Raw genomic sequence first — 16,744 nt, forward strand, 5'->3', positions numbered from 1 at the left:
GATTTTAGGAAATTTCTTGGAATTTAGGGCATCCCTAGGATTTTAACATTGTCCCAATAGGGTCCACCAAACACCCAATGAGGGGCCAGATTTGGTGCGTGGGCCGTAATTTGAGTATCTCTACACTAAAACATATAGGAGTGGATAAAATTCAATGTGTATTTTCTTATTTATTTCTTTATTAAAGTTATATAAGAAAAAGAAAACATGGATTTAAGGATTTACACACCAGAAAAAAAAGACTTATTTGCAGAGGGGGTTGATTCTTGGTGGGGAAACGTAAAGAATTGAATTAATTAAGATGAGAAGCTGGAGATAAAAATGTCACAGCTGGATGCGCAAACTGAAGTAATTATCGTATATTAAAATATTGATTTTTCAGCAAACCAAACTGAGCGTAAAATGCAGAGAAATCATCACTAACCTCAGAGCTGGAAACACATTCGACACAGTCACATCGGATCTGGTGCGGTCTGGGAATGGTGACCTACAGAGAACGATAAAGTGACCAAGACAAATTATCACCGCTGATATTTAATTAATCAAACGCCTTTTTAAATTTGTAGCTACTGACCTTCCGCTGGACGAGGAGCTTGATGATCTCGTAGTTGTTGGTGTGAGCAGCGAGCATGATGGGAGTTATGTCCGGGGTGAACTCTGAAAACTGACTGTCCATCATCAGTGAGGGAACCTAAAAAAACAAACACGACAAAACTTTTTTATTAAACATCACAAGACACATGGACGACGACGTCCTCGTGCAACAACCTTCTCTTAAATTTCTAATATTTTTTTATAATTTTTTTCTATAACTTGTTAAACATTTATTATCATTCATAAGTACTTTTCTACAGTAATTTTGTTGTTAGTTTGTTGTTGTTCTTGCACTTTCTTTTTTCAACTTCAAATTTGAAGATAAAGCTGGGGAAAATTTTCCACAAAGCTATATTTGAAATTTTAACTTTTTTTTTCTTTTTTTTTTTTAGAGAGAGAATTATTATCATTTTTAGGGATTTTTTTCGGGTCATTTTCTTTCTTTTTCGTTGTTGTTTTTACTTTTTTTTTTTTTTTTTTTTAAAGAATTATTGTCATTTTAGGGATTTTTTCAGGTCATTTTTTGTTAGTTTTTTTTACTTATTTCTTGCTTGTTTGTTTTATTTTATTTCATTTACCTTTTTCTGTTAATTTTTTCCTCTCTTTACTTTATTGCTGGGTCGTTTCGAGAAAATTAGTCCCTATATAGATTCTTGGCCCAACATCTGGCTGATATTCAATATTAAAGAATTCACTGCTGGTCTGCTTAAACCCTCGTGTTCAGACTGTCATGTAAACCGAGTAAAAACAAACTGCGATGAGCTTTTCTTGTGCAGTTAAAAATCCCTGATTCAGCTCAACGTGGAGAAAAAACTAAAAGCAAAAGATAAATTATCCAAACGACGAATCCAATTAAACTCACTCAAATCAGATTAAAACAAATTAAATTAGCGTAATGCATCGGACAAAAGAAGGTACATTTATTTAAAGCTACCTCCTCTCCAGAGCTCATTATATCCCTCATTGACGCCACTCTGAACACCTGCTGCAGTCGGAGCGAAACACAGAATAAAAGAGCGTTTTATTAGCCGGTGAGAACCAGGTGGTTTGTTGCTACAAAAGATAATGGAGAGATTTGAATAAGAGAGTTTAAAGGCCCAAAGCAGTTGTTGTGCTTGTTTCTGCAAACCCCGCTGCTCTGTTTTATGCATTTGGATCCATTTTCCGACCTTTTCCAAGCAGCCGTTAGTTTCCATTCATTTCCACACAATAGAAAAATCTATTAGCGTCCTCTTAAAACTTTTTACAGCATGAAATCCATATACCAATAAACGGCTCCCTGTGAGGGAAGGAACAACAAAAAAGTGTTCATGGTTTGCAGTTGAGAAGCGAAAACTTTAAACAATTTTATGAGTTATTTGATAGAGAAACCAAAATTCTTGACTGATCGTGTCAGCGAGGTGTGAATTCACAATTTAAGTTTACTTAATTTCAGTATTTTAGGGGATGTAAGTGGTAACATTACCCTATCTCACCAAAAAAGTAAATGAATAAATAAAAAAGCAGAAAATACTTTAAACAATACTTACTATTTGGTGTATTTATCATCTCATGACCCTTTAAATCCCAAGCTATTGTCAGGTTTACACGATACGATACGATACGATACGATACGATACGATACGATACGATACGATACGATACGATACAATTTTAATGTATGTATGTTGTGTGTTTATGTATTTCAGTTACATATAAAATTTCCATCCAACATAGTCAGGTAATTTTAAGATAAGGTATGAAATTTCAATCTCATATATATTATTGGGAGAATTATAAATAACTTTTTAATAATTTCTTTTTTTTTTTTTTGGTAATTTCTTGTTATTTATCATCTTCTTCCCATGTTTTTTTTTTGTTGTTGTTTAATAAAGCCAATAAGCCAATTCGGGTTTTAAACATGATAGTGTGTTATAAACCATTTATTAAATGTTTATGTGAGGCTTCTACATGGTTTTAAAATAAATAAATATAAATATAAATATAAATATAAATATAAATATAAATATAAATATAAATATAAATATAAATATAAATCAATCAATAAATATTAATATAATAATAATAATAAATATTATTATTAATAATAAATAAATAAATAAATAAATGTTAAGAATTAAGAATAAAGATGAAAATGAACATGCATGTTGCAAAACATAACACTCCCATATTCTTTAACACACACACACACACGCACTGAGACATCAGAAGAAGTGAGAGGAGCAGACTTGAGGAGGAGGAGGAGGAGGAGGAGGAGCGAGCACATGTGGACTCTTTCATCTCTCCGAGGGAGAACCAGGCTGAGTGCTTCTCCTCGTCCGTCTTATCTCATCTTCACATCCATCTCCGTCTCCTCCTCACCTCCTCTCCTCTCTCCTTCATCGCTCCATCTTTCTCCTCGCCCGACCTCCTGCTATCTTTGTTTTTCTACACTCCTCCTCCCTCTCTCCTCCTTTTCTCTCTCTCTCTCTCTGCTGCCAAAACCTTTTTCCTCATCTGATCTCTCTCCTTCTCACTGCCGCTCTGTTTCTTTTTCCTGGCGTGATAAAGAGTGTGAGAGCAGCTGCCACGGGCTGGCCATCACACACTGATTAAAGACACACACACACACACATAGGTAAACACACACACACACACAGGTAAACACACACACACACACACACACACAGGTAAACACACACAGGTAAACGGCCTATATATTTTGTGCACGCTCGTGTTGTTTTGCCTTGATGTTAAATCTGAAAGCTTCTCTTTCGAAATACTTTCATCTTTTTTCACATCTTAACTCTCCTGCGTCTCCTGCTGATGAGGAGCGTTCAGGATGCGCTCCATCAGGACTGACCCACATACCAAACGTATACAATACTCTGAGATATTTCCTGGAGGTTTTTGTACTGTATATTACATCAGAGGTCTTCCAGATCACACGCTCGATAATCGTTATATTTATATTTATACTGAGTCATCATTTTGAGATGAAAAGTCAGAATTGTGATACACCGAGTCATTATTTTGAGATAGCGAGTATTTTGATATACTAAGTCATTATATTTGAGATATTAAGTCATTATTTGATACACTAAGTCAGTTTTTTGATAAAATAAGTCATTATCTTAATACCCTAAGTCATTTTTTGATATACTAGGTCAGTATTTTGAGAAACTAACTCACTCACTACTCTTACTTTTTAAAGTTAACCCTTTGAAACCAAAGGAAATTTGTTTTCACTTATTTCACAACCCAAAAATTAGGGGGGGGGGTAAAAAAAGGCAGGTTACAGGAAAATAATCTGAAAATAAGCACACAAAAACGTCCTTAAAAGTGATGAAAATAAAATGATATGAAATAATATTAATTATAATTCATTCTAAATATAAGTAAATTACTTCTAAATGTAAGTAATTTGGGTCTTTTTTTGGTCACTTTTTACCAATGTCTTAATTTATGGAATATTTTCCTAAGCCTCTCATTGCCCTTTACATCATGTTTTAGGTGGAAATTAAACCAATTCGCTCAGGTTTCAAAGGGTTAAATAGCTCATGAACTCTGATCGCAGCACAAGAAAACTGATGTCGATTCAGGTGTCAAAGGGTTAAAAGTTTCTTTTTTACAGCGTTTATATCCACACGTTGGCTGATAAAAGTGCACATGCAGATCCAAACAACCCCAAAAAAAAAAAAAGATCTTCGACTCCGGCAGCGCGCGCACACACACACACACACACACACACTTAATCTTTTTTTTCACACACTTCACACATCAAAGGGAAGTGTGAGAGCGAGGCTGCGAAACCTTTTCCCTCATCTGCATCGCTCCCTCTCTCGCTCCCTCTCTCGCCTCCTCCCTCCTCCCTCCTCATGCCCCGCTCTCCTGACTCCTGCCTCCTCTCTCCGTTTCCTCTTTTTCATTCGTCTCTGCTTCAGTGTCTCGTCCTCTCTGTTATTGCATAAACCAACTCTCCTCCTTTTTTTGATTTTAACCTCCTTTCCGTGTTTTTTTCCTTCCCTCCCTCCTCACGATGCTGCCTCGTTCCTCCCATTTCTCCCAAGCTGCTGATGTAGAAAACTGCATTTGCTCGCAGTTAATCATGAAGAAGGAGGAAGAGGAGGAGATGAAAAGGGGAGCGAGGGAGGAGGGTGATGAGAGAGAGAGCTGGATGGAGTGAGACGGCAGAAAGGTCAACAATTTTGCTCGCCAGCGGCAGATAAAAGGCGTCAACTCTACCTTTTAGCTGAGAACGAACAACACACACACACACACACACACACACACACACACACACACACACATTTTAACACAGGAATGACATACAAACACACAGGAAATTATTTTGGCAATGTTTTATTTATTTCCTTATTTGTTTTGGCCTTTTTAAATTTATTTATTTTTATTTTTTTAATTTTTGTTTTTTTAAGAAAAAGTCTTACAATCTTTTTTTGTTCTAACTTTTTGAAAATTTTTTGATGATTTTTCAAGGAAAAGTTTTTTTTATTTTTTAATATATTAGAAAAAAACCCACATTTTGGCTTTTTTCCCCAGATGGCTTTTTTTGTTTTTCTTTTTTTAGCATTTTTTTGTGAGCTAATTTTCTTGTAACTTTTACTTACTAAATTTGAGTAATTTCTTTTAAAGTTTTTTATTTCCTTCATCCCATGTTTTTCAAAACATACGAAGCCAATCTGCTCACGTTTTAAGGGGTTAAGCGTTATTGTTAACCTCAAAATATTTTAATTCTCACCCTCTACTAAGAATTTCTAAATGCTTATTATGTGATTTAAGTGCACAATTATGTGTAAATGACAATGAAAGAGTTCAACATTTAAGCATGCTCTCATATCTGAGTGGAGATGATAATGGCGCCCTGATTTATTCATCAAATATTAATAACCGTGTGATAGGTTACTGTTGATTTTTCATTATTTTATTTTTTTTATCCTAAAGAGGAGAGATGAGCGGACATTTTTTCGTCACCACAGGGGGCCGTTTAGCTCCATCATTACCATCTGTGGTAAATGAAATAATGGAAGGGGATAAAAAAATAAATCTGTAAAAAAGGAGGCATGAAAGAGAAACTAACAGGCAGAATATGAAAGAAAAAAACGCAAAAGTAAATAAAAAAAGAGAAACAGAAACACAGCAAGAACACATTTGTTCCCGTCCTCGTCCAACTGAGCGGCGACCAAAAACCTTCCCACAATCCTCTGCTTTCGGCCAAGGGTTGGTTGCCACGGCGACGCGGAGCCTCGCAGCCTCAGACGATCCAGGAATTAATGCACGAGAAGGAGAAGAAGTCTCTGTTTTCTCCTCTTTTTTCTCTTTATTTTAAAATCTCTCTCTCTTTCTGATCTCTGTCTCTCTCTGTGTCTCTCGCCCGCTCTTCTTCTGCGCTCCCTCATGATTTTAAATCTCTCTCACTTCCTCTCTATGAATCTCTCCTCCTCGATCCCCCCGAACACCTACACATAAACCGAACTGTGCAGCATGTTCTTTAACACACACACACACACACACACACACACACACACACACACACAAATGCTGCAGACAAATATAATGTCTGTCTCCAAATCCTATTTCACAGTGTGTCTGTAAACGATCTGTTTAATTTTCATCCTCTCAGCAGAATGTGGCGTGGAGCATTACAATGAATGGATGTACTCCTCATTACCACACACACACACACACACACACACACACACACACAGATGAGGAAATGCAAACACGTGCATGCATAAAACGTCTGGAAGCAACAGAATAATATTCATCCGTGGAGAAACATTTTTCCGTGAGTCTGTCTGAGTAACTCTAAAATGCATCATGTGTCCTTTCTACATGATGTGTTCACTGACCATCGGAAATTTGAAAATGATTTCTGTTTTTACAGTTTCAGACTCTAATAAACTTTGGTAAGTTTTTCTTTAGCCAGTGTTTTGGATGACTTGTTTTCTTTAAAAGACGCCAAAAATTTTTAAAGAAAAAAAACATTGTCATTAACCAAAACTAAAACACAACTCCTCCCGCACCAGTTCATCTTCCCCCGAATGAGGGAATAAAATACTTCTTTATAAAAGAAAAATAGATATTCATATTTATTAAAAAAAATATCGCCCAGATTTCTGTTTTAAACTGCAATTTTTAAAGAAAAAAACTGACAAAAAAATTTAAAGAAAAGAAAATTTAAAGAAAAAAATAACCAAAATGTAAAATAAATAAATAAAAATTCACCAATAGATTTTTAAAATCACCAAAGGAACAAAAAAAAAGAAAAAATATCCCCAAATTTTTTGAAAGAAAATTTGCAGTAAAATAAATCCCTGCCAAGCTCGTGAGAATTATTTGACATGCCTCCCCCTTTCTGCACCATGCCCTCCCCTCTCAAAAATAATGAACAGTCCCTAATGATGACACGAGTCCTGGATCTAATAATCTCTCATTCTCTACATATTTATACTCGACTAAATGTATTTGCTTATTCTGCCACTTTTAGCAAAAATACAGACTATTTTTCCAACTCAAGTCAAAAAAATTTTGATGTCAGCAGTTGAAAAGTTATTCTGATTTTTACTCAGCACTAATAACTTTACATTAACTACATATAATATATTAACACCACTATTTATAATTAAAGTTAAAGAAAAAAAAATCAGGGTAAATAACGTGCATTAAAAACATCGAAATCCCCAAATTCTTGACACGGCTCTGATAGAGACTATGTCCACACACACACACACACACACGCATACACACCTGTTTCTCGCCGCTAGGCCGCCTATGCGAGAGCAGCAGCTCCACGGCGCCGACCACCTCCTTCCTGATGGCGTACAGCAGGGCGTCGCCCGTGTGGATGCCGTGGTCGAGCAGGAGCTCCATGATCTCCAGATTCTCGTTCTCGATGGCGATGAGGAGCGCGCTGCGGCCCAGCGGGTCCAGACAGTTCACGTCCATGTTGTAGTACACCTCCGCCTCCCGCAGGGCGTGTTTGACTCCCGCATAGTCCCCTGGAGAGCAGAGAGGGGGAGGGGTCGACGGGTGAGGGAACAGACTATTAGCCAAAAATTTCCAGGACTTTTCACTGACTTTAAGGAATAATTCAAAGACCATACAATCTCTGAAACAACCGCCGATACTCCTCATTAGTTCTTTTTCATTACAATGTAAAAGCTTTTTTAAAATAAATATATTATTTAAAAAATAATGAATTCAGAAGAACATTAGAATTGGTATTAAAATATAATTTAGGGACTGTTTGTCATTTATGAGAGGGGAGGAGGTCAACAACAGTTTCTAAGTAGGGAGGGAGGGACCTTTGTTCTAGATTTTGGCTGTATTTTGTATTTATTTTACTTTTTTACTTTTTTTCCCTTTAAATTTTATTTTTGCTTTTTTTTTTTTTACTTTACAGCGTTTGAAAAAAACAACTACCAAAAAAAAAAAAAAAAAAAATTTTTAAAAAAACTTTAAAAATGTTTACTGGTTTTAAAGAAAACAATTTACTTTTTTATTTCTTTGAAAATTTTGGATGATTTTTAAAATTTCGGATGATGTGGATCAGCAGGATGAAGGTGTGGAGGGAGCTGTTAAATGACGAAGATGACGGGTACCTTTCTCCACGGCGGTGAGGTAGGCCCGCTCCTCTGCAGACAGCTCCACCTCAGCCCGGACGATCTGAAGTGGGATGCGGTCCCGGTACGGCGAGTATGTCGCCTAAACAAACACACAAAAAAAAAAATTAAATACAAAAAAAATCCCATATATAAAAGTGCATGAAGTGTTTTTCGAACAAAGCTTAAACTAGAAACACAACAGTAGACGTAGGCTTCTGAAAAACGGTCAAGTTTTCTTGTATTGTTGAATAACGGCCAGAAAAGTGTTTTCGCAGAACATTATGATGTCATAGTGAAGTTGACCTTTGACCGTTTGAACATAAAACGTCAGAATTTCATCATTATATCCCATTAGACGTTTGTGTAAAATTTTGTCGTAATTAGCGTATGAGTTCTTCAGTTATGGTGAAAAACATTTTTGTGAGGTAACAGTGACCTTGACCTTTGACCTTCCACCACTAAAATTCTAATCTGTTCACTCTTGAGTCCATGTGGGCATTTGTGCCAAATTTCAGGAAACTAATCATAGGCCTTTCTTGAGATAAACTCACAATAAAGTGACAGAAGCAAGGTCACAGGGACCATGACCTCTGACCTTCAACTGCCAAATTCTTATAGTTCAAAATGAAAAAAAAATCCCTCAAGGTATTCTTGAAATATTGCATTTGCAAAAATAAGAAAGGTCACAGTGACCTTGGCCTTTTGCTGTTGAATCCTAATCAGTTCATTAATGAGTCTGAGTGGATGTTTGTGCTAAATTAAAAGAAAAAACCCTTCAAGGTTTTCTTAAGATATCATGTTCATGAGAATATGATAGACAAGGTTAAAGTGACCTTGACCTTCGACCTATGACCACCAAAATCTAATGAGTTCATCATAAAGTCCAAGTGGACGTTTGTGACAAATTTGAAGAAATTCCTTTTTAACAAACGGTGGCTTGAAGCTAAACCGGTATGACTACACACAAAAGAGTTTTTTCTGTAACTTCAGTGATTAATTAAATGCTACTGACAGACTTGTTTTGAATGTGCAGTCTGTCACTGTGAAGTCTAGAAACCTTTCTGAGCTTAAAGTCTGAAATAAAACGGTTTGATGTGACTCAAGATTAAGGTTAAGGAGCATATCTGCTCATGTCAGTGATTATTATTATACTTTTATTAAATATTACATCAAGCTTGAGGGGAAATGAGCAGAGGTGCTTCATCAAAGAGCAATATCCACATATTTAACGAGTGAGGTGAAAACAGACGAGACGCGTCCGTGAGATGGATCTCTGTGATTCAGCTCAGCGGGTGACAAAGATTAATCGATTACATGGTAATTAATCAGAGCAGCAATTTCAGAGAGAAAGAAACCTTCAAAGTTCTTGAATGCCTCAGTCAGTCCGAATTAGGCAGAAATGTGTGTGAATCTAAATTTACTGCCTTGTTGCTTCCGTGGTGCAGTAGAGTATCTATCAAAGTATACCCACTTCTTTTTCTGACTGTTTACAGTAATAATATAACAATAACTTTATTTATATAGAATATTTAAAAACAGCATATAAAATATAATCTGTTCATTGTTGAGTCCAAGAGGACATTTGTGCCAAATTTGAAGAAACCTCCAGCAATGCATTCTTGAGATATCACATTCATAACAATGAGAAGGAAATGGTCACAGTGACCTTGATCTTTGACCACCAAAATCTAATCTGTTCATTCTTAAGTCCAAAAGGAGGTTTGTGCCAAATTTGAAGAAATTCCCTTAATGTGTTATTGAGATACCGACACAAGGTCACAGTGACCTTGACTTTTGACCTTCGACCACCAGAATTTAATAATTTTTTCTTTGAGTTCATGTAGACATTTGTGCCCAATATGAGAAATTAAGGTGTTCTAGAAATATAGTGCACAGAAAATGAGATGTACATGTAGTCAGTGTGACCTTGACTTTTGCCCATCCAAATCCTGAAGTCCAGGTGAATGTTTGTGCCAAAATTTTGCAAAAGGTTCCCTGGATTACGTTCACAAAAATGAGACAGAGGAGGCCACAGTGACCTTGACCTATGTCCAGCAAAAAAAAAAAAATGAGTTAAACATTGAGTCTAAGTGGTTGTTTGTGACAAATTTGAAGAAATTTCCAACACGACAATGGGATGGATGGTCAATCTGAAAGCCTTATGCCTCCCGCTTCAGCAATCTCCGTCACAGAGCCATCAAAACTCCTCGATTGGACATGTGTTTTATCCCTCTGCATTTATTTTAACTTTCTTTTCTTTGTATTGACGGGACTGATTTGAATCAGTCGCTCTGTCGTCTTTGTGTCAACGTCTGTGATCAGACAGCCATGTGGTTAAAACTGGAAATATTTGATTCTCACAGTTTGATTTAGGGCTTAAACAGGCTAAGTCAAATAAATCAACTGTTTTTTTCTTCTTTAAATTGAGCTCCCTTTCATATCTGCAATTTTCACGCATTGATGGTTATTTTATTTCATTAGTCAATCATTTGAAACAGAGTCAACATCATCAATCATCACATAACAGCCGAACACGACACTTAAAACAGTCGAGACTGTTGATGAAAATATAAATTTGGTGCTGAATTAACCCTGAAGTTAAACTGAAAAACATCAGTGGTGGGATGTGATCCACTCATGGATGATTTTATTACTCAGCTGTCATCCCTGACAGACATTTTTCCAACAGTTTTTTCTGGTTTATCTGTCTTTGTGGGGACCAGTAAGAGTTTAAGAACTGAGGGAGGCCGTTTAAACAAGTCCCCATATTGTTAAAGGGCTGTTTGAGCATTCACACTCGATTTCTGGGTTTGGATGAATCTGCAGGGACCAAGTGGAAGTTACAACATTGTGTGACTGTGCTTGTGTTTGACTCACCTTCTTGTAGTACAACTGTGTCATGGGATTCATCTGGCCAGCCTGGAAGAAAGACAAAAACAGAAAGAAGTGAGAATTACGAAGAAAGACCAGGAAGAGGACTGTCAGCTTGGTCGAGACGGAGAAGCACAAAGTGTCATATGGAGAGTAAACCAAAAAGTACCAAAATTAACATATAAACCGACATGCACAGCGTAACTGGTCAAAAATAGGCAGATCCTTGGCGACATCCCTAATCCTAACACAATGGAGGTTTGTGGAATTTGTTTTTGTACTTTTAGTACACATAATGTCCCAGAGTGTATGAAACAGCATTAAAATAGAGCTTGTTTATCCAAAAAAAAGTGCCAGAGGAGGATCCCCAACACCCTGACAGAGGAAATTTTCTCAAATCTTAAAAATATCCAGAAAAAGTTCCAGAAAAATCCTTCAGTCCCCAAAATATCCCGAAATCCTAGCAACACCCTTGCATCCTAGAAATGTCCTAAAATCCAAGGAATGTTTTAAAGTCTAGGATTTTAGGAGGTTCATGGTTTTCAGATTTTGGGGACATTTCTAGAAATTTTAGGAGATTTCTAGGATTTTAGGACGTTTCCAGGATTCAGGCAATTTCTATCATTTTGGGACATTTCTAGGATTTCAGGACACTTCTAGTATTTCAGAGATATCAGGACATTTCAAGGATTTTAGAGCATTAGGGGCTTAACCAGGACCTCTGTCGGGGGGTGCAGGGCATCCTCCACCGGCACTTAACTGGCAGTAAAAACTCGAAATGTCGCCTAATTCTGTGTTATATTTGAAGCCTTGCAGATAAGCAGCAGACAGCAGCAGATAAAACCGTCCAGCCTGAACCTGAACTGACAGTGAGAGACAGTGATGGACGCGCAGGCAGTTGAAGCAGTGCAGATTAGTGACTCTACATACATTCAGCACAATAAACAGCGTTCAGACCGAGGATAAGCCTCAGCCCACAGTGTAAGATGCTGCGTTAATACATGTAATCCCCATGAACCTCTGCATCCTGGAGAACGCTCAGAAGCTCTGCCTGTTTGCACCTTTGTCTTTATTTTTGCGGGTTTCATCAGGTTGACTTATTGCGCCCTAATTGCCCCACATTTGTTTATTTTGGGAGTTAGCGTTGTAGACAAATGATGCATTTTGATCGCTTTACATTTACCAACGCAGTGTGGGATTAATTCTGCAGCAGTGGGGGCCGTCAGAATGAATCCGGAGGAAATAAATTATAGTGAGGTGGTAGATTAGTTAATAAACTGTATTACCAAGGGTTAACACCACCTTCTTCAAAATGCAAAAAAATGATATGGACATAACATAATGCAAAAAAGAAGCGAAACAAACCTCTGACGCCCGCTACTTGAAATACCAGAATATTAAACTGTTTTCAAAGTGAGCTGTCAAAACAATATCTGCATCAATGGACACTAAAGAGCATAATGTATTCTTTTATACGATGTTTGTGTTTGTGTCCAGACCGCTGGCTCATCACGCACAACATCACGCTGATGATGACAAATGTGCCACACAGTCACAGATGTGGGTGAGGACTCAGTCTGACACTGTCGATTGAATCTATTGTTGCAGCTGAGATTCAGATCTGCATTTCAACGAGGCTGCTCGAGGGACGCATGTACAAACCACCGAATACACACCCACAGTCAAACTACTGTATTATCCAAAACATGCAACGGTGTAGTAAAGCTGCAATAACAACCTCGCTACAAATTTACATATCATATCAGAAGAAAAGGTCAACTTTTGGTTATTTGGATCTTTAAACTGGGCTGACATTAAATAACTTCAGTAGCTACAGACACAGAAAACCAGAGCTAAAGTGTAAGAAAAAAAAGAAAACTGACAAATTAACTCAATGATCAGTGATCCAAAATAATCACTGTAAAGTGAAAACATCAATACACATCACCATCTTTAAGACACGCCTTTAATTTGAAATTCTGATGGGACAGTACAAAAAATTAACTGAAAATCAGTAAAAATAAATAAAAAGGGAATAAAAAACAAACAAGACAAACTGCTTAAAATTTTATTAAAAAAACTTTAACATAAGAAAAAAATGTAATAATGATCATTATGAATATATTTTCCCTGGCTTTTTCCCCTGTAGATATTCACTTTTTAAAATTTTTTACAATAATTTTGGAAATTTACTAGTTTTGTCTCGATTTGTCAAATATTTCTCACTATGTTGCCCATTGCTTTTCCCACGTTTTTAAAAGAAATCACATCAGTGTGCTCTGGATTCAAAGGTTAAAATACTTGTAAATGGCATCTGAAAGCATCCAAGATCCAGGTTTTAAAGGGTTAAACCTATAAACCAGTCATCTTTGCATCAACACAAATGTGTTTTATGTTTCTGTTTCTGATTGCAGACAGTGAATCCAAAAACCAAAGTCGTCTTGGAGGGATATATTCACAAAACGCTCAGCAAAGTGGATTTCCTGCTGCTCTCTCACAGTCAAAGAGACCTTTAGTGAAGCGAAAACGAAATCTTCCGCGCTGACTCACTGCCCCCAGCTTGAAGTGATGCTGGTATTTTAAATCCTAAAGTCCTAGTCGAGAACCCCTAAACCTTTCAAATACTCCACAGGCCACAAACACACTTGTGGCTGCTCATCCTGTCAAGTTCAAACACAGTTCGCTGGTAAAGAAGAAGAGTGACAACTCACTGGCAGAAAGATACTGATCCTGAATCCTAAATCTGACCGCGGAGCCGCTAAGTCTGCTGAAACAGAAATCCCTGTCTGCGCCGGCAGATAGCGGACGGCCGTCGTGGTCACAAACGGCAGATTTATTGGTCTGAGAGTGATGCAAAATGTTTTTGCTCCGCTAACATTGTTGTCGCTTTCAAAGTATTGTGTTTGTGAAAAGAAAAAGAAGATGCCTCCGCTGTCAGCGGACCCTTTATCAACAGCTGACAGATAAATTAATGCCTCCTGTTACCGGCTTTGTCATGCGGACTGAAAATACTGGCTCAGCTGGCAGTTTCCATGGTGCTTTGGAGTATAAATGTTACCAGGGGTTATTTACAGTCATTGAAAGACCGACTTCATTTCCCCAAAAACTTGAATTTATGTGAATACTTTTACTGGCTAATTTATTTCTGCAATAATGAGGCCGATTAAACTCCATTAGTCACAGAGGAAGAGGCAGGAGGAAACGCTGTGACCTCAGCATCTTGTATGCGTCTGACCTTTTTGTAATGAGCTGCAGTTTGCCATTTTAATTTCGCTGATTTATTTGCAGTGAATTTACTCAACATGCGAGAGGACCCTCAGTGACCAGGACAGCACAGGACAGGACGGGTTCGGACTGAAGTGATGTGAACGGAGGTTTACTGAAGCAAACAAGATGAGACTGGACTGTAATAAACTGATAATGACTTGATCTGGAGTTAACTGAATTATTTCATTTAACTGGAAGCTACCAAGTTAGTTCCAGTAATCGTAGGACAGTTGCCAGAAGACAGTTTGTCCATTGTATGTCTCTGCAAACCACAGATACCTCACATTGGTACATGTTATCTGGAGGTTGAGGGGATGTTGATAAAGTGTCTGGTTGTTTATTTACCGAGACACTGCGTCATTTCCAGCGAGCAAAGTGTTAAAAAAAAGTGACTGTTTTCAACAGAGATACTGCTGCTTTTGTAGCTGCAATAGAGCCGCCAAACACGGATATTTAAGGCCAAAACATGAGCTTTACCTCAACATAACCAAGGGTGAAAACAAATAACTGGTCCCTCGCAAATACCCACGTTTGGTGCCCAAAAAGCAGCTGGAAAAACACAGACCAGTTGCTACAAAACACCCATATTTGCTTCCTAAAAAGCTGCTGGAAACACACAGACATGCAGCTACAAAACACCCAAATTTGGAGCCTAAAAAGATATTGGAAACATACTGTCAGGTCACTACAAAACACTTATGTTTGATGTCTAGAAAGCCACTGGACAAACACACAGACAGGCTGCTAAACGGCCACATATGGAGCCTAAAAAGCAGCTGGAAAAACATAGACATGAACTTACAAAAAAACAAAATTTGGAGCATTAAAAGCTACTAATAAAACACACTGACAGGTCGCTACAAAACACCCAAGTTTGATGCCTAAAAATCAACCAGAAAAACACCAACCAGTCACAAGAAAACACCCACATTTTGAGGCCAAAAAGCTTTTGGAAACATATGACGGGTGACTACAAAACACTTACATTTAGAGCCTAAAAAGCTGCTGGTAACACAGTAATATAACAACCTATTTAGTTGTTTGTTGGTGTCAAACTGTCACCATCACCATCCCCTACATCTCTAAATGAATCATCTGTAGATGTCACTTCAGAAAAGTTGAGAAATTAGGTCTAAAAGGTGTAAAATTAATACATTTATGGTTTGCAGAAGAACACAGTGGCAACATTTTTCTCTGGTGACTGAGCTGAGAGACAGGAAGACTATTCTTCACTGTAATACAGTATTGTGAATAGGGGACAAGATGATTTAAATCTTTATTTGGTCATTTTTTATTACTATCTTGTTAGGGAAATATTTTTTCATGGTAATTCTTCAGACATATTTATACTCATGTTTACATATTTGATATACATCGATTTTTATTTGCCACATACGTGACTGTTTTTGTGGTTTGTCTTGCAGGCTGTTTTGACGAATCAGCTGCAGATCTCTGCAGTGCAGCAAATGATATTTTCATGCACCCCCGTACATGTGTTTCGCTCCGGGAGGTCGCTTTGTGCCAACAGAGACTCCAAAACCGTTAATATCTCACAAGAAAGGTTTTTTTCTGACTGTCCTGGAAAACAATGTGCAGAACTCGCGGATACAACCACATTTGGATGTTGTGATTACTCCTGAAACCTGCAGTGCTCTTACTGCCCCTTTGTAATTAAGCTGTTTTTTTTAACTCAGTTAGAAACTCTTGCAGACCTGCTGAGTCTGCTGCAAAGAAACTGCAGTTTGTTAAATGTGACCAGTGGCGTCATTATGCCTTTATCAAGGCTTCAGCCCTGAATGTTTATAAACGGCCCGATCTAAACTTATTAATATATATTTATACTTTCAAAAATAAGAGTAGGCCTAAGAGACTGTTATTTATCAGACGAGGAGGGTTTTCCTTGAGCCTACATGAAGCGTTCGGCCCAAATGATGTGTTCAAGGACCGTCTGAAATGTGAAAATTCAGGATGATTTTGATCATCTGACTGTGATCAATTGTGTAATATTGGGGATTTTTATTTTGGAGGGTCTGTGGGTTTGGAAAGTTAGGCATGTTTTTTGTTTTTTTTTTTATTTAAATTACCAAAAATGTAAAAGAAAATTATCAAAAACAACAGAAATTTGTAAAGAAAATGAATTATTACCAAAAATTAAAACAAACAAACAAGAAAATGCCAAAAAAGATTTAAATAAAACATGTCTTCCAAACCCATGAATACTCAGGTTTGGAGAGTGTATTTCGCTAAAAATCACCAAAAATCTTTAAAAAAAAAAAAAAAAAAAAAGCCAATAATCTTATAAGAAAAAAATCACCAAATATATTTTTAAAAATCACCAAAAACATTTTTAGAGAAAACATGCCTTCCAAACCAGTTTTGAAGGCAAATTACAGATTATTTTTTCAAAC

General features: G+C 37.1%; 1 protein-coding gene across 1 annotated transcript in view; it reads right to left on the reverse strand.

Annotated features, from left to right (window-relative positions):
* Nucleotides 1-16,744, reverse strand: part of trpc5a (transient receptor potential cation channel, subfamily C, member 5a) — a 141,521-nt gene that overhangs the window by 62,533 nt on the left and 62,244 nt on the right. The window contains 5 exon segments of the mRNA XM_088073698.1: nt 425-487; nt 575-691; nt 7,342-7,592; nt 8,196-8,298; nt 11,076-11,117. Of these exon segments, the coding sequence (XP_087929824.1) occupies nt 425-487; nt 575-691; nt 7,342-7,592; nt 8,196-8,298; nt 11,076-11,108 (567 nt within the window). The 5' untranslated portion in view covers nt 11,109-11,117.

Source organism: Plectropomus leopardus, chromosome 23, assembly GCF_026936395.1.
Source record: "Plectropomus leopardus strain MGB_pleo_1.0 chromosome 23, ASM2693639v1, whole genome shotgun sequence".
Taxonomy (NCBI): Eukaryota; Metazoa; Chordata; class Actinopteri; order Perciformes; family Serranidae; genus Plectropomus; species Plectropomus leopardus.